General features: G+C 45.1%; 1 protein-coding gene across 3 annotated transcripts in view; it reads right to left on the bottom strand.

The window, feature by feature from the left end:
* Positions 1 to 21,939, bottom strand: part of Map7 (microtubule associated protein 7) — a 181,811-nt gene that overhangs the window by 151,821 nt on the left and 8,051 nt on the right. The window contains exon 1 of one of the 3 annotated variants that reach the window (XM_023712234.1): positions 5,831 to 6,160. The exons of the other annotated variants lie outside the window; for them this stretch is intronic. Coding sequence (XP_023568002.1) covers positions 5,831 to 5,963 — 133 coding nt within the window. The 5' untranslated portion in view covers positions 5,964 to 6,160. Of the gene's footprint in view, positions 1 to 5,830; positions 6,161 to 21,939 lie in introns of those variants that run through there. 3 annotated transcript variants of the gene reach the window in all.

Consider the following 21,939-nt stretch of genomic DNA (forward strand, 5'->3'; position numbering starts at 1 on the left):
CCCTCCTCCTCCTCCTCCTCCTCCTCCTCTTCTTCTTCTTCTTCTTTTTTAATAGAAACATTTTGAATAAAATATTACCTTTAGGGCTTCTGACATCGAGATTTCCTCTTAGGGTATGAAGCTTTGATATTAGTGTTTTTCTACAATGTAGTTTTGCCTCATTAGCTGTTAAGTTGTACTGTGGAAACCTTTTGCTTGGTGATGGAATACCACAGGTAGGGACACTGAGGATGGACGATGGTGACCGTCTCACAGAACAAAGGAGGAAAGACGCAGGGAGATGTGTGAGAACGCATCCAGGGTGGCACTCATACTTGTCAGGGGACTGACTCCTCTTGCGGAACAAAGGCCCATGAGTGACAGAGCAGACACTACAGTTGCGAGAGCACTACCTGTCCGACAGGACAGCACCCAGTAAATGCAGATTATATTTCATTTGGAAACCTTAACTGGCAGAAATTCTACCTTTAAGGCAGATAAGCCAAAAGAAAAATAGTCACTGCAGGTCCCATAAATACACACTTTAACAATAAGTGGTGGGAGGGAAGCACAATTCCCCAGAACTGAGCCTGATTTCAAGGAGAAATGGTGTTTTATTACAATTTAATCTGTGAACAGCTAACAAAAGAGTTAGAAAGCATTACTAACCTTGTTATTAACAAAGTAGTCGATTACCACCGCCTTGTAAATATATACCTTCATTTTTCCACCAAAGAAAAGCGATTAACAGCATGATAGAAAGCACAACAAAACAGAGCAAAATCCCCGATCCACTACTGCATAAATGCAGGCTGGTAGCAAGTGATATGATTAACGTGTCAGACGCAGCATTGTCTCTTTCGAAGTAATTACCTTGGAAGGACAATACTAACACTATCAATATTTCTTGGAATTTCTATGTGAGAAAGAGCTCTAGAGGCCATGACGCCTTTTTGTTAAGTCTCACTGAATTACCTAGCCTGGCCTCAACCTTGCGGGCTTCCTGCTTCAGTCTCCTGAGCGGCTGGGGTTAGGGTGTGTGCCAATACCCCCAGCCTACGAAAGCTGTTCTACAGGTTAAGTTTACTTTCCTGCACTAATGCTGCGTGCTCTCTGTACTGCACGGCATATGGCGAGGAAGAGTCCTGGACCGGCTACAGAAAGCCAGCAGGTGCATAACTACACACAGAGACCAGCGTGAAAGTGATGGAGCTGTCCTCACTCCTTTGTCTGGAGGAGAGGCCACAAGAGAGGGCTCGCTCCCAGAGGAGACAGTCCGGGATGTCTGCAGGAAAGGACAACATTCCGGTGCTAACTCATAACCACTGTCCATAGAGGAGAAAAGGAGGGAAGACCACGAGGAGGACATAGAAGCAAGCGAGAGCATGTGAGAAGGGCCAGCAGCAGAGGCGAGGGTGGCAGGGAAGAAGACAAAGAGGCAGATGGTAAATAGTCTATAGCCATGCTACAATGCAGACCTATGCTCCAGCTCCAGTGTTATAGACGCAAGGGAGCCTGTTCACACAGACGACTGAGGCAGGCCAGGTGCTGCACACTAGCAGGCAGGACAGGGGCACACACGTGCCCACGCTCTGCAGTGGCAGCTGCTGACCTCTGCCATGAAGCACATGGGCAAGGTGTGCGCAGGCCTTCTAATTTTTCAAGACAGCTGAGATCCAGCGTATTGCAAGACAGTTCTCTGTTGCTGGTAACAGACACAAAACAAAGCAAAAATCCTACAAGGGAAAAGTAAGTATACCTATACACCGAATAAGGCTCCCGGACTCCCAGTTTAGACTTCAGCTCCTGGTGAAACAGTACTACTGAGCAGTTCCCAGACACAGGTATTGCAGCTGGTACCAGCTTCTCCATCCAGTGCCCTACGGTCCTGCTCTAAGTCCCCTGTGAGCTTCCAACGCAGCTGAACATATAGGCCGGGTAGGACAGGAACCTCCATTCTTTAATCCCTTTATTCTCATTTGAAAACTGGAGATTAACAGTTTCCCGGTTGCCATACAGTCAACATTCGGGCCACGGTCACCCTCTCTTGCGCTCTCCTTGCTTCACCTTACGCCCCTGCGTTACCTGCACATGCTGTCAGCCCCCACTAGTCAGTCAACACATCTGAGAGGAAAACCGTGTCAATTATCTTTGCGTCGTGACACTTACAAAACACCCCAAGACAGCCATCTGCTGCAGAGTGAGCAAATCAATCCTGTTTTAGGTAGAAAAATGTCTTAATAATCACACCGGGCTCAGCAAAATTCTTCGGGCAGGTTTGCCTTGAAACTCATCCAAGGGCATTTGCTTACTGCAGTGCCTAAACAATCTTGCCCAGGCAGGCCCGAGCTCGGCATTGCAGGGCGGAGGAGCAGCAACAGCCTAAGCGCTGCTCACTTCCTACTATTATTTAAATGTCACATATTAATAATAATAAGGGACGTGAAACATTTACATTCCAATTCATTACACAGGTGACTAATCCTCCAAGAGTTAATGTAGTCAGTCTACTATTACACACTCCTGTCTCACCCCGCCGGGGAACTTGGGAGCCACTGCTTGCCAGTCCAAATGGCAACCACTAGGTCCCCTCCCTTGGAGTCGATGACAATGGTCAGGCCTCAGCATGGGTATCTGCAAAGAAGGTACTCATCAAGAAGCTAGAATAATCCTTGATGGAAGCAGTCAGCTTACTGACTTTAGATACCAACCTCCTTTATTACTAGTAATGATAAAAAGATTTTAAAAAGAGGTACTGACCATGCAAACTGGATCGTGACACTAGATATGACTGGTGAATGAGCCATGGAATAAGAAGCAAAGAAAACATAGTTTATCTTAATAGTCATACATCGGGACCAGGGATATATAGCTCAGTGGCATTATGCGCTTGCCTAGCAAGCACAAGGTCCTGAGTTTGATTCCTGGTACCACAAAAAAGAAAAAAAAAAGTCATTCATAAGATAACCTGCCACACTGTCTTGCTATGATGCTCTGGAAGTAACAATTTAGTAAACAGGAGCCCATTAAAAATAGCAAAAGATGATCTGGGTAACTACTGACAGGTACAGAATAATATTCAGAAGCGTGCAAGAAGACGGAAGTGGAAAAGGAAAAACAAAAGTGTTTCACACTACCCTTCAAAACCACATCCAGGGCTGGACAAATAGCTCAGCAGACTAAAGCACCTGCTCAGGCAGATGCAGGGGCCAGGAGTTCGATCCCTGGGCCTGCATGCCAGCCCCGCCCCCAGGGCATACTGAGCAGGCGTGGTGCGCGCCTGTAATCCAAGCACTTGGGAGGCTGTAGATAGGAGGGTCACTACGAGTTCAGTCTATGTAGTGAGACCCTGTAGAACCTGTACTAAAGACAAAAAACAAAAACAGAACACATCCAGGGCCGGTGAAATAGCTCAGTAGACTAAGCACCTGCTTAGGCCAAGTGCAGGAACCAGGGTTTAATACCAGACTACATGCTGGCTCCGCCCCTGGGCGTGCTGAGCTGTCCAAAAGAGTCTGGATGTGGTGGTGCATACCTATAATCTCAGTGCTGGGGAGGCTGAAAACAGGAGGATCACCACGACTCCAAGCTGTGCAGTAAAACCCTGTACCAAATACATAAAATAAAATTAAAATAAAAGCTATATCCCTCCACAGACCTGACCATGTCTCGCACCAGGAAGCAATAGGAATGGACAAAGCAGAGAGGGCACAAATCCAGCATGTCGTAGCTCTAAGACTAGAACTGTGGTGTACAATAAGGTAACTAAAAACAAAAAATCACCTTCTCTGTTCTAGCAGCCATACTTTAGGTGTCTGTTGCCATGTGTAGAGAATGGCTAACGCTCTGGACAAAGCAGACAGAGAACAGTCCATCCTTTTTCAATTAAACAGAGTGGACCAGAGGGAACCCTTCTACTGCCCAGCTAGGATGGGTGAGAAATTCAAAACCAAAGTCAAAATAGTTCTACTCATCAAGCATAGATACCCAGGGTTGTTTATCTGCCTATTTTGTCAAATGCATCATAAATTAGAGACATTTAGGGATAAAGAAAGTCTGGACATCTTTATTAGCAAGAACCAGCCCCTGCCCCATCTTTTCTGTTTTGTTTTTGGTGTGGGGAGGAAGAGAAAGGAAAATATGGTAGGAGATCTGAAACTCTTTGATTTAAGACTCTTAGCCACATAAACTGCCCCAAACAAATAGATTTCTAGAAGTACCACTTTCTCCCTCTTCCTCTCCCTTTAAAATAAAATATTAAAAGGCAACTGAAACAATAACAAATCCCCACAGGACCTGAGACAAGGGCTTCAAGAAAATTCCTAAGAATAAAATGAATGGCTGTCCGAAATTACAGTTCCAAGACCCCCAAGGAAAGAGCCACCAATCAGGAGTGTTACCAGAAATACCCTGTGCGAACAACTCAGCAAATCTGCATTAATTCTGAAAGTTACCAACTTCTTCGAGGGTAAGTGACTTGCCACTGACAATTTAAAGCACTGACCTCTCAAGAGCAGCACACTCTGGTTCATTTAATTTATAGGCAAATAAAAACAGCACGTAAATCCCTTTCCATTGTGGTGTCACTGGATTTCAGAGGTTGTTTGATCCTCAGCTGTCACGTCTGACAGGATGCAAGACGCAAGCAGAGCAGTCAGATGCCACTTACTAGAACTTCCTCATACAGTCTTTGAAGGAGTAAGTAAAAATACACTTTCAGATTTCAAGTGCAGTTTCAATTATATTCAATAAAAGCAAACTATGATTCACTGAAGAACCAGGAAAAAGAAAACCAATCGTCTAAGAAGCCTGGATTCTATTTAAGACTCATTCTACATTGCTAAAGCATCTGCTGCTCCTTTACCACGCTTGCTGTCTTGTGCCACTCTAAGGGAAATGTGGTATTTCAGCAGCAGGATAGTCTGAATGCAAGGTAAAATTTCATCGGCACAGAAAAACAACACTGACCATCCATCCGCTTAAAAAGAGCACATACATTTTTCCAAGAGGGGTGCAAGACTAAGAATGTTACAGAACTTCAAACGGAAGCCTTAAAGCCCTTCTTCAAAAATGCATGAGGCTGCATCTCTGCCTGATAATTATAGCCCTGGGAGAGTGGCTAGGAGACAATGCTACGGCCCATGCTGCCTGTACACGGGACGCAAGGAGCTCGGCCAGCTGCTACAACACGTCTTCTGAGAAAACAGCGCACAACTCCGAGCTCTGTTTTCTGTACCCAGCACATTCCAACCGCTACCCAAGAGCCAAGGGGCAGAGTCTTCAGAAGTCATGAAGCCTTGCTGTGTGCTCCCAGCTCCTCAGCTCTGCATCCTGCTCAAGGTCTGGCTCCTTCCCCTTCGCTCCCAGCACTTCAGTATGGAAAAGCCAGCCACATCCTCAACCAATGCCCCTGAAAGAGCTGCGGTCTTAAGGTCACTCTTCTAACCAGCCCCTTTTAAGGGAAAACTCACTTGCCCAGGAAACACAAATCACCCATGCACCTACGCCAGGTGTGGAGGTGTTCGTGTAAACCTTGAAAACTCTGATTTTTGAAGCATGAGGACAGAGTCACAGCCCCTGTTTTAAGAGAGCACATGAAAATTAAAGCTCTCCAGGCCACGCAAGTAGCTGGGGTCAAAGGTAGTGACCTGGAGGTTACAAAATCTGTACAAGCGATTCCCGCTTCAGGCATGCACAGCTCCCCAGGGTGTGTATACACCACCAGCGAGCGAGCTGGGTCGCCAGTTCTCCCCAGAGCAGGCACTGTAAGTAGTTTGTAAAATGTACACATAAACACGGTGGGAAACAGGGATGGAGCCGACTCCAAGCCAAGCGGAGAGCTAATGCATACCTTTCGGTCTTCTGGAATTTCCATTCTTGGGCTGTTCATCTTCCTCATTAATGGTGAATAAACCAAGGGGAATTGGCCTTGCACTGGTCTTCTTCAGTCTCTCTTGTCGGATAGCTGTGGCTGATCCAGGCATACCGCTGCTGCTACTTGCTTTTTAATTATTATTATATTAAAAATATATGCTTATGTAATTGCAGCTCCCAGGAAGCTGCTGGTTCATTGGAGCACTTGTAATAGATCCCCTATGGGTAAACAGTGTGCAAACAGCTGACAGACACTACCAGCCACTTGGCAACTGAGGCCCTGCAGTCCCCCCTCACCTAGCAGCTGCTCCTGGCCACACGCACGGATAAGGACATCCGCTCACACTTGCACACACGCATGCATACACCCCTTCCAGCGAAGCCCTACTCCTCCAGCCATGCGGGTCCAGATGCCTCCCTCCCTGCCTAACCTGTACAATCAGATCCCAGCTTCTCCTTTCTGCTGCGGCACTTTCCCCAATCTTCTTCCTCCTCTGCACAGTAAAATATTCCGGCGCACAGCAGAGAAGGGAAAAGACGACACGCTGCCCCCGTGAACAGTTGCCCTGACAACCCTGACATACCCTAATCAAGGAGGGCTGGGAGCTGCTCCATCTCCCGCAGCCAGTGGGCTACTGCCTCCCAGGAACTCTCCAGCAGAGGGTTACAGCCGGAGGCCTCTGGGCAGCTCTCTGCCTCTCAGCAGCTGAGGGGCAGGCTGGGAGGAGGAACGGCGGAGTTCTGCTTGCACAGGCAGCAGCGGGCTCTTCAGGAAGGAGAGAGGCTTGAGTCTGCAAGGCTCTTCTCTTCTCTTCTCTTCTCTTCTCTTCTCTTCTCTTCTCTTCTCTTCTCTTCTGTGCTTTGCTTTCTTTTTCTCCTTCCCTTTCCCCTCCCGTCTCCTGCCCTTCCCTCACAGTGACTGCACGGAGGACGGCCAGGCTGGTACTCCCACTCCTGCCTCACTTCCTGATTTACCACCTTAGAGCACCTACATATGCACAGGTTTGGCAGCACCTGTCCTAAGGACCACCAGAGTCATGTCCCCAACACCCCCATGAAAACAGGCAAAGGGAGACCCAGGACCATATTTGCTAGAGTGCTGGGCTCCAGGCCACAATGCAAAGGGGGAACAGTCCCTCTGCGAGCCACGAGGGGGGCCCTGCCTCGAGGACAGGTAGCAACTCCTCCAGTCCCACTGGCAACCATCTCCAGTGTGCAACTCTAACAGCTGACCCAATTTCAGTCCTTTTTGGGGACTCTTTCCCCCAAAGCACACAGTCATAAATTTACATTTTTAAAATGCCAGTTGCCAAGGAGGAAAACTGCTTTTGCTTTTTAATCAAAATCCTATCTGCCTAGAAAGTCAAATGCATTCCCCTTATATTGTACTTTTTCTCAATATTTAAACTCACTTATTGCAGGGGCCCCTGAGACCTCTAAAATGTTTTCTTTAAACCCTTGCATGGAATAGCAACTTGGGATAATTTACTTCACTCTTCTCAGTGCCTCAGTTTTCTCTGTATGTTTGGAGTGATGATACCATTTATCTTAGGGGTTAGGATTGGGATTCAACGAGTATCATGCCAGCAGTAAAAAGTATCTAATAAATACAAGCGTTACTGTATTTTGTAATATACTTGTGTCCATTTTTTATTTTGTCATTTTCTTTTTTTTTATGACTAAATAATATTTTATTTCATTTTTAAATATATAATTTTATTTCATTTTTAAATATATAATCAAGGTGTTTCCAGTTATTAACTGCACCAAGAAATACTTCTATGTTTTTACCTACTCACGTGGCCCAGCCCAGTGCTGGGAATGGATTAAATGGTTAGCAAATCCAAGCTGGGCTGCGTGGGGGGTGGGGGTGGGGCGCGCGGGGGCATCAATAAATTTTCAGAAATCTTTTCTTCTGAAGGCTAAGGGAGTTAATGAAGCTCACAGATGTTCCTATCTGTGTCTTAAAGAAATGCAGGAAATTTCTGATAGAGAATTAGAGTTGTGTTCATCAGTGCTGTACATCTTTGGAATAAAACAGAATAGGTTTATAGCTGAATGGGCCTGGGACAGCGGAAGAGCCTGCGTCACACTACAGGGAAGGTAGTTGTGGTCTAAGAGGGGTAACTTGCAGCGCTGGTCCACTGTGATTTGCATATATTTAAAATTTAGCACATCTTCCTAGTCCACTGCTGCTCCACACAACAAATGGGTGGCCTGTGTATTTCATAGACTTACATCTCTGTCCAACGTCTGTGCAGATGAGAATGAAAGGAAGGATGTAAATCTCAAATACTCAAGATTTTGTCCATACAGTGAGCTACAGGCATGACTATAAATTTGTATTTCCCTAACGTTCTATTTAGCCATTTTTCTGAATTATGGATTGTTTTTCTTGAATAAGACAATCAACAAACGTAAGAGTAACATATACTGATGTCATAATATATACATGCATGTCTGTGAAATCAAAATATTTTCAAATCTACTTTAGTTTCTTTCCTCTACTTGCAGAAAATCAAGTCATTCCATAAATGGCAACTTTTTTTTATAAAAGAAAGATGGAAAGCAAAATAAAGTCACACACCAAATAAGCATGGCTGAAACTATCTTCTGTAGATAAAATGAAAAGCAGTGTCTCGAGCAAATAAGAAATCTTGCCTAGAAATGTTTGACACCCAAATAACAGCTTTCAAACACCACCAGCAGCAGAGCCCTCCTACACTGCATAACGGAGATAAGACTTCAACAGGAACAGCTAATGAAAAGGAGACTCCTTTCCTCCACCATGTTCCAAGCAAACACACAAAAATGAGATTTGATGAGATTTCCTTGCAGGAAAATGAAAAATCTGTATAACAGTGGCAAAGGGAGAGCTGGAGAGCCAAATGATCTACCTGTGGCAGCTGTGCATTCCCTTACTTTCCAGGCCCGCCTCCGTGGCCTCACGTGTTTTATGAGTTGAACACAGTGGCATAGCAAGAGACACCAGTTTAATTTACCCAGATGAGATTATTAATTTCACCAAGGAGTCCTGTGTGCCACAGGCAAGGCAACCGGTGGAATAAAGGTGGCAAGGGAAGCAGGTCACAGAACAGAGGACCTCACAGGAGACTACAACTGAGTCTGCCTCTGCCATACCCAGCCCATTCACGTTTTCCTTTTGTAGGATCTTCTAATGACAAAGATGAGACCCTTCACATTGTAGTCCGAAGAGTCTTAAGAAATTTGATTTGAGTCAAAGTATAACAGTCACCAAAATGGCTGCTGCTTATTTTCAAGACTAAGTCCCTTAGAGGTGGAAATAAGACCCTGACTGTAAAGATGAGAAGTTTACCACCATCAATAAACCCATGAGGACCCCTGGTGTGCCCTGCCGGTCCCGCCCCCAGGGCGGCTGAGACAGCCACTGAGACTGGGCGTGGTGGCTGTGCCTGTCTGTAATCCAAGCACTGGGGAGACTGAAAGCAGGAGGATCATTATGAGTCTGATCTATGTAGTGAGACCCTGTAGACCCTGTACTAAGTACAGAAAAATAGAATAAAATAAATACACCCACGAGGCAGCATGAGACCAAGTCACAGGACAGGGCAGGACCCATCCACAGGGAACACGCTCAGCTGTCTGTAAGACGCCAGCCCAGGTGCACTGCGATTGTCGCCCTTCTTAGTCACCAAGGCCCTGAGAGGAATTATCACCTAACTGACAGGAAACTGACGCTTAGCGAGCGAGATTAAAGTCAAGCATCCAGGTTGTTCATCAGTGATGATTAAACCAGGGCTGCTTGCTCTAAAGTCAAGAGGAGTTTGTTCTGCTCTCTTGTGACTTCTTACTATGACATGACATAGGGCTGTGACAGTCACAGCTGTGGCCAGTCCCGGGAAAGCAAACAGCTCAGCATCAAATAATGAAAATCATAGATTTTATTCTTACTCATGAAGTACACATTTTTCTCTTCAGTAAAGACTTAAATACACTTGAGACTAGTTTCCTAGATGCTAGATTAAGTTAACCTAATCTCTAAGAGATACAGGTATTTATTGTCATTCAATTCCAGGAGTGCCGTGGCTGGATGCCTGTAGCGGCCACCTCCGTCTTCCAATTCCCTGCTCCTTTTACACTGATCTACAAGGCAACTACTGAAAAGGGGATAGCGAGACCTTGAACTGAAACATCCTCCAAAGTAGAAAGAGTAGTTGCATTCTGGACTCCTGGCCTTTTCCCCAGCACTGACAAAACATTTTTTTTTTATTAAATATGGCATGACTGTCCTCAGATGTCACCCAAATCTTAAATGAGGGGCGTAAACCTACGACGGGCATTAAAGGTTTTCAACTGCTTTAAACTGAAAAAATAAATCTGTTAGTGAAGACTTTGTACAGTTTTGAGAGAAATAAGACACTGCCCAGTTCAAAGGGGTAGATTTTGCAACTAGACTGGCTTTATATTGAAGAAAAAAATGTATGTTGTACCATCATAAAATGTACAAAGGTAAAAATGCTACCACTCAGCTAGGATGAATAATACAGGATAATAGGCCCTAGGGCAACTGCTGTCCAGAATCTTCGGTCTGCAGTGAATTTATGTCTCCTTGTTCTGCCCTGCCTGCTTGCCTGGAACCTCTGGCCTAGCTCCAATCTATGAGGTGAAGAAATATAATAAAGTCAGACTTGCTGTGGTGGGCAGCAAGCGCACGACTTGGGCCTACCTGTCGCAGTGCTATGTGAAAGACCGTGAACGTACACACAGAGTCAAGCTTCTGTTCACGTTTTGGCTTTCTATTCTGTGACCATAAAATTAGAAACCAGCATAGCCCATGAGTGAAGCCAAGAAATCTGAGAGAAGAACACCCCAAATTTTCCTCCCTACAAGGCTTATGAGCCTTACTGAAAACATACTTCTGGGGTAGCGAGCTTGATCGGGCTATTCGGCGACCACAGCTGGGCACAGAAACCATTTCTGCCGGGTTGAGTTGCTACCACTGGTAAACGGCAGGTTTTATGCCCATGTGAGTTACTCGCTGGTTGGCAAAAGCCAAAAGCCATTTCCACGTTGCTACATTAGAGGAGGTAGTTAATTTTTCAAAACCCCTGGGCTTCATTAATCTGTTAAATATTTGGTATTTCTCCCTGAGATAAGCTACCATTCCCACCTAGCAGGAGGTTTTTAAATCCACATTTTCATTCAACTTAAAAACCTTGTTAAAAAAAAAGACAACAACAAAAAACACCTTGTGGGTTGAAAATGACAAACTGAAAGGACTCCAACCACTCCTGACAAACAAAGGGTCCCAGCTGGGTCTCTGCCACTTCCATTTTTGACGTTAAAGGGCTCACTCTGTTTCCTAGAATGATGCCACTCACTGGTAGCTGGGGGGGGGGGTATCTTGCTGCCTTCTGCGCAGCGTCCCAGAGGCACAAAGAAACTCTGACCCTTTGAAAAGTAAATAAAAGAGCAGATTTGCTCTGAGCGTATTTATTTAGCCACCTTTTGTTAATGGACCTACCAGAAAAACAGTAAATTGCACACACGTGGTCGCAAAGCTATCAGCCGAGAAGTACCAGGTCCCCGCTGTGCCTTTTATAACATTTCTATAAATCTTCGCTGCACAGTAAACACTTCAGAATGCCAACAGAGTGCACTTTCCCATGTCTGCTATACTGCAAATGCATTTTAAACTGTAGGGGTTCAATTACATGCACATAAGCTATGGATACTAAGCTTTCTTAAAAACCTTTTCGCGAACATTGAACATTGTCAGATAAACTGTAAATATTATGAAATATTGCATTAAACATTAACCTAGTAGCTCCTGGTATCTCAGCCCTGCTGTTTGTGATTCTCATTGATGATATGTTATTAATGTACATTACGTGGACCTCTGCATTCCTCGGTAAAAGATAAAATGTGCAAAGGTCTCTCCTCAAGTAGAAATCCCCCTTTGGGCTAGAAATCCAATTTTATGGATTCTGAAAACGGCAAAGAAATCAGTCTCTAAACCCAACAGAAGTGTCACACGTGTGAATTTTGTTTCTATTAGCCACTCAACTCATTAATGGTCTGTGACCAGTTAAGTGCTCGATTTAGTTTTATTGTTGGGATACAGCACTAGAAAGACAAGAAAGTTAAGAAACAGAGGTTTCCGGTCTGGCTTCATGGGGAAGTCAAATCATGTCAAGGATGCCAGATAAAGTATTTGGGGGGCTGGCATCAGAAAACAGGCAGCAGGCTACAATGCCCATCACCAAACACAGGCAATGGGGAGCTACTGAAGGGAACTGGTCTAGACAGCTGGGATGTTATGCAGGGGAAGAAGAGCTGCATGGTACACAGCAGCCACTTCCATGACCACCTTGTTCATGTGAGGCAGGGAGACCTCAAGCTGAGCCATGGGGAGAGAGGGCAAAGGCGGGGGTGCGAATCAGTCATGTTCGCGGCAGGAAGGCGTAGCACAAGGGTCTGGTGTGGATAAAAGGTTGCTGTCGTGGTCTGGCTGAAAGCTGCAGAAGTGGGCAATGGCAAGGGAAGGTAATGTTTTTAAGTAGAGATTTAGACAAGGGCTTTACCTCTGTAGATGAAATAAAGCTAAGCTGGATGGAAAGAGTCCAAAATATGCTCAACAGTTCAAAACAGTGGGGTATAACTGATAGACTAACTCAGGAGGGGAAAATAACAACGGTTTTTATAGCAATTGCACAGGTACAAAACAGAGACCTACCAAGCTGCAGCAGAAATGAGGAAGGCGGGTGCTTGGACAATAAGCCCCTCAGCCTCATCAGCGCAATGAGTCAGTTGAAAATCTTTAGGGCCCTGCAGGGGTGTCAGCAGACAAACAGCACCTAGAGCCAAAGAATGCGCCCTCTCTGTTTTTTGCTCCTCATACTACATGGTTCTGAGCAAGATATTTCAGATGAAAGCTAGGTGTGGTGGCACAGACCTGTAATTCCAATACCTGAGAGTTTGAAGCAGGAAGATTGCTGTGAGTTCAAGCAACACCAGCCTGGAATACACGGGGAGACCTGTGTATTCCAGACAACACAAACAAACAAACAAGATATTTCAGATAGGATGACAAGTGAAAAACATTCAGAAGACAGAAATCCAGACCTCGTGAGTATTCCAGGCCACAGCATTGGAAGGATCGTTTGAGAAGATGCACTTCCTCGGGACAAACAGATTTCAGGAATAATTGAACTAAGGATAACATATAGAAAAAGTTCTAATTTTAATGTAATTCTGGAAGACAGAACTGGAACCAATGGCTGGAAGTGAGCACAATGTCACCAACTATGCATTTGCTCCCTGTGGACGGCCCCGCAGGAACGCTGACCCGGGCTGCTGATGGTGCAGCAGCATGCTGGCTACAGGTAGGAGGCTGAAATCCCACAAGCCTCTCTGCTCCTGTGATGCCGTGACTTGATGAAAGTGGAAATGAGTTCTATGGGGGGGGGGTGCCTCAGGCAGAGAGAAAAGGCAAGATCCAGACAAGCCCCTCCCCTTCCGGTTACTGCACTTAGGAAAATGAAGCTCACACGCCTGCTTTTTGCAAGTAACTGCAGTGTGCAGCTCTAACTCATTCTATTGATGCAGGCAGCTAAATAACGGGAACAACAGGGCCTCCGCTCTGGGCCTTGGCTGGGAGAGGCCACACTCCTTGGATTTCTGCACCTGTGACTTGCAGACTTCCCCTCCACCTCCCACCTCCCAGTCACGTGCCCCTTCATGAGAATCTACTGGAAAATGATTTAGATGTGCAGCTTTTCCTGCAACGAGACAGGTGGTTAGGGGCGGAGCACTGTGGCCAAGAGACTTCAGGGACGAAAAGGCGTAGGAATGAGCAGGCACACTAACCAAAGGCCACCTAGGTCAGCCCATTGTTCTACTGGATCGTTAGGAGAGTGACAGCCCTAAATCTTCAGACTGGTAAAGAATCAGGGCAGTAACAAATAGTCATCGTATTGCCAGTTAAACAGAAGACCCAATGCTATTATGGGCTACTGGACTCTTTTAGAATATTTTGCTGAGTTTACACACCTATAATATTCAATAACGGAACTTAGAAGAAAAAGGGTATACAGATGAATGTCCATTTTGTATCTGTGTATTCAAAGTGGTTGGGATAGATATATAGTTACATTCTGTTAATGAATAGAATGATTTGTTCTAATGGTGTTTGTAAATAGGATCACAAGTCCGCATCTTGTACAGCAATTAACCACTAAGAAGAATATATGCAGTGTATTATTTGTTGAAAAATAAAAAAAATTAAAAAAAAAAAACAAATAGTCAACGTTCCTTTCAGGATGTACAGAATATTTTTTCTTCCTTCAATCTCAACTTTTGTTACTCTGTCACTCTCTCCAATTCTTCTCCTTATGACTCTTTAAAATTAACACAACTGCTAAGACTTTTTAATTGAAGGTGGTTTAATATACTGTTTTCATCTTATCAGACACATTTTATTTTTAAATTTATCTCTTAAGAAATAATCTCAATGGCTTGCATGAATTGGGGAAATCTTGATTCTTCTGAGAGTCAATATATTAGGGCTGTCCAGAGAAACGGAACCAATAGCATTTCTGGCTTAAAATAATGCATTATATAAAGAGTTTATGTGGCACAGGGGGTGCTACGTGACATCCATAGCCCTTGCTTTGCTTTTTTAGGTTGAGACAGGGTCTTGCTAAGTTGTTCAGGCTGCCTTAGCCTCCACAGTCGGGATTACAGGTGAGTGCCACGCAATTGGCAGAGAACTTCACTTAAATAATTGCTGCCATGATAGTAGAGGCTGGCAAGTCTGAAATCCTCAGACAGGATTTCTACATCACAGGCTTGAGTCAGAATTCCTTCTCATTTTGGTGTTAAGGATTTCCACAAGCAGACTGCACCCATCCACCTTACCCAACAGACTCTCCTCTACGTGAAGTCAAGGAACCTTAAAAGTTTATTATGTCTCACATTCATGTCAGCATCCCGAAACAGAAGGATGCCACCTGAAAGCCAAAGGCCTGCAGAGCAAGTTACGCTCTTCACCGCACAGGATAGATAATACTTACTCAGGAAAATTCCCCAAACTGTAATGCTCTTAAATTAATATGTATACAACTGGGGTCAGGACATGTCAGGCTAGACCTATTAAATCCCCCTTTATTTTCACTAATGATTTCCCGTTGAGCACCCAACAACTGTAAGCTTAAAAGCATTATCAAGCAAATCCCTTTTATCATTATGAGAGTTAAACAACCTGGTTATCTCAGTATTAAATGGTATAGAAAGTATAGAACAGGGGAACAGGGTGTGTGTGTGTGTGTGTGTGTGTGTGTATCAACAGGTATTCTCGGTTGTCATTAAGTAACCCCACTGTCTCAGCCTAAAGAAGTTAAAGGATGTATTTCTGCAGCTGGGGTGGAGGAAGGGTTGGATATAGCCTGTTTTTCATGAAATGACAAAGAATATATGAAGGATTGAGGTGAAAGACTTCATATATTTATTAGTTTCTTTAACCAAAACCACTTCTGACAAAATTATACCTAGTTTTCTAGCACTGTTCTGAATCAGCCTAAGGGAGAGAAGTGCTGAAATGAAACCCCAAATCACTGGCGCTGGCAAATAAACTCAAGATTTGGTCCGCTTCATGTAGTGAAAGCCACACTGAGAGTTGCTGCCAATTAACCAGGGCACCAAAAGCCTTCAACTAAATTATACAGATAAGACACAAGTATATTTGGGAGCGAACAGTAAGCCTAAAAGCTTTTAAAATTTACAACGAGAAGCGCTGGCCAGATTGCTCAGTGGACTAAAGTGCCTGCTTATGCAGAGCACACGGGCCAGGCTTTGATCCCCAGCATGCAGTGCCCGCCCTGCCCCCACGGCATGCTGGGACACAGATTGAGACTGGGCATGGTGGTGCTTGCGCCTGTAATCCCAGCGCCTGGGAGGCTGAAAACAGGAGAATCACTGTGAGTCTGATCTGATCTATGTAGTGAGAACCTGTATACCCTGTCCTAAATATATTTAAAAAGAAGTAAAACATAAAATAAAATTTGCAACCAGGAAGAGATCTACTGCATTAATAGTTGCTTTTTAAAAAAGCTATGAAATATTAATTTCCAAGAAGTATATATTACTAGCAACCCAGTAAATATTTTTGATAAATACATCTTCTCTTAAGCTTCACTGATCTATGGCCATCAAGAATTTTGGGGTTCTGTATAAGATGCAATAACATCTCTGAAAATAGCTTGTGAAGAACCTAAGGGGTGTCCACTTTACCTCTAAAGTAGTTTTATACTGTTATCCCAGACTTTCAGCCCATTCCATGTGAGCTTTACATAAGCAACCGAGGAAAGAATTTAATGCCCAAGGAGCCTTTTCATCAGCTTCCTAACACACTGCAAATGGACTATTTTACCTTTTACTGTAAACTAAAATAGCAAGGCTCTCATTACTAAGTGCACTAAAATCTGATTTTTTTTTTTTTTTTTTTTTTAAGTTTGTTCCGGACACATGCAATGTCTCCACGAAGGAATCAAAGTCATAATAAAACTCCTTTCTCTGAAATGTCCCGGTCCTATCTTCACACAGGTATGGGCAAAGACACTCGCTCCTAAGCCCCCAAACAAGATGCCTCTATGACTCTAGCACCCCAACACAGGCTTTATCCAGATAAATGGAAAACGTCCTTATTTGCCAACAAAAGGCAGAAGTTTACACAACCAAAAGCTGTTTGTTTTAAAACTAATCACAACGTTGCAACCTGTTCTATGAATGCGCTTCCAGACACATGTCCACAGCAGAGAAAAAGACTGTGCGGAGCCAGCGGCGCTCTCCACCAGCACCGCGGCCACAACCGCGCCCCAGCGCCCAGCTCACAGAGGCCTAAACTCCTCAGCCCGAGTGCTCCGCCTGCGCCCCCTATAGGACTTGGACGAGCCTCTGCCCCTGCCTACATACCCTCCCTCTTCCCAAACCTTTCTGAAGATGACTTCCTCAGGGAATCCTGCACTGCCTTCACAATCCCAAACGGTTCTGATCACATAATGGTTTAGGCTTTGTGCTGAACCATCCCCAGCCCCCAGGCTTTTCTTGGTGAGCAGCACGTGAACAGCAGACCCCAGAAGGAACCAGAGCAACATCCTCGACCTGACTCTCTAGGCACAGCTGGTCCTGTAAGGACTGAATCTGAGATGCCAAACTAGCATTGTCCTCGGTGGGGCTTCACCAGGGGCTTATACGAATATGGGGTTTTGCTATCCACTGACATTTGAATTTCATGGGTCTATACCTAAAATAGCTCTAGCTCCCACTTCTCAGTTTATTTGCATATTTTCAGTGGCGTGGGTGTCTCTTCTGTTTTTTCTTTGGTTTCTATTGCTGTCTGTGGCTTAGACACAGTCACTTCCAAAGCATCTGGATACACCGCGATCTGCACACGAGGGACATCTTCACAGCAAGCTGGGAAGCCACTATAAAAGAAATCTCTGGATTTATTCTTAGTGCTAAGTGTATCAGTTCATAATCTATTGATCACTGTATTTTCAGCAATGTAGTTATATGTAAACATCATCCTGTCCACCTAGTATGAGAAGCTGAAAGAGTAAACAGAATCCAAAATGTATAGTAGATATCAGAAAATGGGAAGAAACTGATCAAAAAGAAAGAAACTGGAATGGAAAAAGGGAAAAGCTATGCATGTGAAGATAGTCATACTACTAATTTCTCTTAGTTCACTGGAAAGGTTGGTGCCAAGACTGTCTGGAAAATTACATGGAGGTATCTCGTACTCTGAGTAACTAACTTAAAGATAACAATATGTAATGCATTAACCATTGTTACCCTATTATCTTGTTTTTGAAATTTTGATTTTTTTTCTCTTTAAAAGAAAAAAAATAGTTCTCTGGGTTTGGGCCTCCTCGCATCGACATGGCTAAGCACACCAAGAAGGTCGGCATTGTCAGTAAGTACGGGACTCGCTACGGTGCCTCCCTCCGGAAAATGGTGAAGAAGGTTGAAATCAGCCAGCACGCCGAGTACACCTGCTCCTTCTGTGGCAAGACCGAGATGGAGAGGCGGGCCGTGGGGATCGGGCACTGTAGTGCCGGCGTGAAAACCATGACTGGTGGCCCCAGGACCTACAATACTACTTCAGCGGTCACAGTCAAGTCAGCCATCAGAAGACTGAAGGAACTGAAAGACCAGTAGAAGCTCTTACTATTTGAGATATTCCTCGCCTATAATAAATGGGTTAATTTATGTAAAAAAAAAAAAAGAAAAAAATAATTATATTTTACTGGATGGCGATGTCAATTTTAATATATCACAGGTGGCGTAAAGCGTATTAGTTTAGTCAACACAATGGCCACTGCACATACAAAAAACAATCGGAGGGCATTAATCGGAGAATCTAAACACAGGTCTCATTTGAGCAAGGGACATTTTTCATTTTTACTGACTTACTGAACTTCTCGCATAAGCACTGCATGCTAACTACCTGCAGTCCTGGAACTTCAACTGCATTTTAGAAGATCTACAATCCAGCCAAGTGCAGTGGCACACGCCTGTAATCCCAGCACTCTGGGAGGCTGAGGCAGGAGGATGCCTGAGCTCCAGGCCAGCCTGGGCTACCTACTGAGACCTTGTCTCCCCAAAATACCAAGCATATAAAATCTAAATTTTAAGTCAAAAATACCACACTATTTTTTTAGGGAGCGATATGTCTCTTGCATATTTCCCCATGCATCACGTTTAGGACAGGATTTTATAATTTAAGAAAGTTTCTGGTAACTTTAGTTAAAACTGATGACTTTAATGAAGGAGGACAGCATACTGACTTTTCTGTGTCCTGCACAAGGGTACGCTGTCTGAAAAAACCCAGACTGACTCCGCTTTTCACACAAACCACATGGAAGGCAAGCTGTGTGCACTTCCTGTTTTCCTCATGGAAAGACATCTCCTCTGTGGCGACTGTAAGTCAAAATGGGCCTGGGAAGTCCAGCTTTGCATTAAAGGGAATAGAAATCTATCTTTACGGCTTAAAGAAAACAATGTCTGTAGCAATCACATTTGCAGAAACAATTTCAGATATTTAATACAACATCTACTACTTACTATACCATAAACATGTAATGAAGATGAGCCAAAAAGGACTGGCTTGGCTCATTGTTCAATGACACCACACAGTCTAAGTATTTCCTGGGCTGGTATGCAGCCGTCTTCTGGCACATTCTGACGGCTGACAAGCACCTGCCACTGTGCTCCGACGACATCTCTTGTACCTGCAGCCCGCCTGTGACCGTGAGCTCACATGGGTTTGAATCTGCAAAGCACGCTGATATCGTGGGCGCTGATGTCCTGGGCGCGGCGTGTGAGGTGCACTTTGGAGGAAACTGGCACCGGGTAGGTGCCCTTCCCTGCATGGTGAAGCAGCACCAACCCTTAATAATTATAACCAGCATCTGTGTCTATGCGGGGTCAGAGGCTGTTCTGAGCACTTCCTGTGTATCAACTCACTTCATTGATGAGAAGCTTTTATCGCTATCCTCTCTTTAAAAAGCAAGACATGGAGGAGGGGTGGGAAAAATAAAAATAAAAAGCAAGAGAGTAAGGAAGATAATGGTTAAGTGACACGGCCCAGGGCTCACAAGAAGGACGCTGCAGAGCTAGGAAGCCAGGCAGCAGGCCCCGTGCTCCTGCAGATTAGCAACTGGTGTCCTCCTCACTGAGCACTTTCAGTTTTGAGTGTGATGGACCTTAAGGCTTCCCACATGCTCAGCTTTAGAATAACAGTGAGGAGAAATCAAAGATGCTGTCTTCGTAGGGGTCAGGCCCAGACAGCCCTCCTACTGCCCTTTCCATTTGGGGCCCCGGCCCTACGATTCTGCACACACAAAGTGCAGAGACAAGCACGAGTAAAGTGGCGCTACCAGAGATTAGTTCTCACCCCACAAGTTTCAAGTCAGAGGGTGGCGCCACAAAACCCTAGAAGCGCACGCAAATGCAATCAGAAGCACCTCTAGACTTCGGGGCATAGAGACACAAGTTGGAGGGAGGCCAAGTCTCAGTGCAAATAATCCCGGGGAGACGTGCAAAGTGCAAAGAGTCCAGCACCCGCTTAGCCTGCAGTGCAGCAGTACCTAGTGCGGGGCAACAGGAGAAGGGAGGAGATTAGCACGCAGGTATTAGCATCCACCTAGTCGCACAGGAGGTCATACTCGTGTCAACTATTTATAGATGACGGAAGAAATGAGGGCTGATCTCTAGAGCCAGGAATCTGGTGATTCGACGTCATGGTCCCCAGGAAGTTCTCCAGGAAGAGTACAGCATCTGCTACAAGACTCTTATTGACTCCACAATTAACCTCCCCTTATTTTGAGGGGGGAAAAGGGAGAGGAAACTCTGTGATAGCTAAACAAAGTTCAAAAAAGAAAACACCTAATTTTTAAAGATTCGATCTAACTGCAGCACGCTCTGATAATGCGAAAGTGCCTGCATGTATGCATGTATGCAGTTATTCAAATGTATTCAGACTTGCAATCACATCTACGTTTTGTCCAAAACAAGCGTTGGGGCAAAGAAGTAGCAGTGGAATGAATTCCCTGGACTCAGGGCAATGGGGTCTTGTGATTTTTCCACGTGGTTTCTCTAAGGTGCACCTGACACTTCCAAATTAAACCTAACCAGACAGTAAATGAGAGAACAGGAAACAGCAAATGGACTAAACCAGTGACGACACCAACGGCACACAGGAACCACATGCAGTCTTCAGCTCACTGCCACCTGGCGCCTGCCCTCACGCTTCAGATCATCACTGAGGTCACACTTGGGCAATGGGAGACACACACCCTTCCCTAAGGGCTACTTTCTGCCAAGATGGCGAACCGAGCTCTGAGCCCAGGGCAGTCCCGTGGGCAAGCTCTGGAGTAGCTTCACACCACCAAGGTGTGAGCACCTTTATGTGAACCCAAGGGCCGGGGTGGAGGGTGCCACTTAGACAGTCTCCCTGGAACAGAAACCAACCGAGCCACAAGGGAGGAAGCAGAGCCCTCCTGTCATGTCAGCCGCACCAAGACTCTTGGCCAGGAGCTTCTGAGAACCATGGGCCTAGATTTAGATCTCGAGAAGCAGCCAAGCTGTCTGCCATGGCAACACGTGGTGCCGGGACGACGCATGTGGCTGTCACTCAGGAGACCCGGTGTTGCAGAGGGGGTTCTTCCTAGGATTTCACTTCGAAATCCAACATGATTCTAGCATACAGCTTCTTTCCTACATTCAGCACAGGGTCAGGTGCTATACTAGGAAGGCATGCCATAGTGAAAAGTGGTTCTCTATACAAAAAAAAAGGCTTTGATCCTTTAAAAAATAGGCTTCAAACCAGGCCTGGTGGCTCATTCCTGTAATCCCAGCACTCAGGAGGCTGAGGCAGGAGGATCGCTGTGAGTTCAAAGCCAGCCTTGGCTACAAAATGAGTTCAAGGCCAGCCTAAAGTGCACAGTGTAATGCTGTCTCAAAAAGACAAATGAAAAAATGGAGGCTTCAGTGGCATTAGGAAAAAAAAAAAAAAGTCAAGAAGAAACTTTAAGGTACTCCAAACCTCAAAACTCTAAAGTTAAATAATGCTTGCAAAGTGCAATTCCATGGAGCAAGCTTGAACTTCTCCCAGTTTGCTCTCCGCTTTGCTCTGTGCCCATCTGTGCAGCTGGTCACCGTCTGTCCTCAACGGCACTGGCATGGCTACTTCCCTAGGAGGAAGGTCAGGCAGGAGGAGCCACCGAATGAGGAGAATTCTCTGCTTTCTTTTCAGTCTTTATTGTTTTTGTTTCTTGATTTTGCTAGGGTGGCTATTTCTTACTGTCAAAAATATAATATTCAGGGCAGGCAAGATAGCTCAGTCAACTATGCGCCTGCTTCGACAAGCTCAGGGACCGGGGTTCAATCTCTAGGACCACATGTGGCGCCAGCCACCAAGACCAGGTGTGGTGGCACATGCCTGTAATCCCAGGGCTGGCAAGGCTGAAAGCAGGAGGATCACTACAAGTCCGAGCTGTGTAGTGAGACTCCTGTACCAAATACATTATATATATATATATA

The sequence above is a fragment of the Octodon degus genome, unplaced genomic scaffold (assembly GCF_000260255.1).
Source record: "Octodon degus isolate 3935 unplaced genomic scaffold, OctDeg1.0 scaffold00024, whole genome shotgun sequence".
In the NCBI taxonomy this organism is placed as follows: domain Eukaryota; kingdom Metazoa; phylum Chordata; class Mammalia; order Rodentia; family Octodontidae; genus Octodon; species Octodon degus.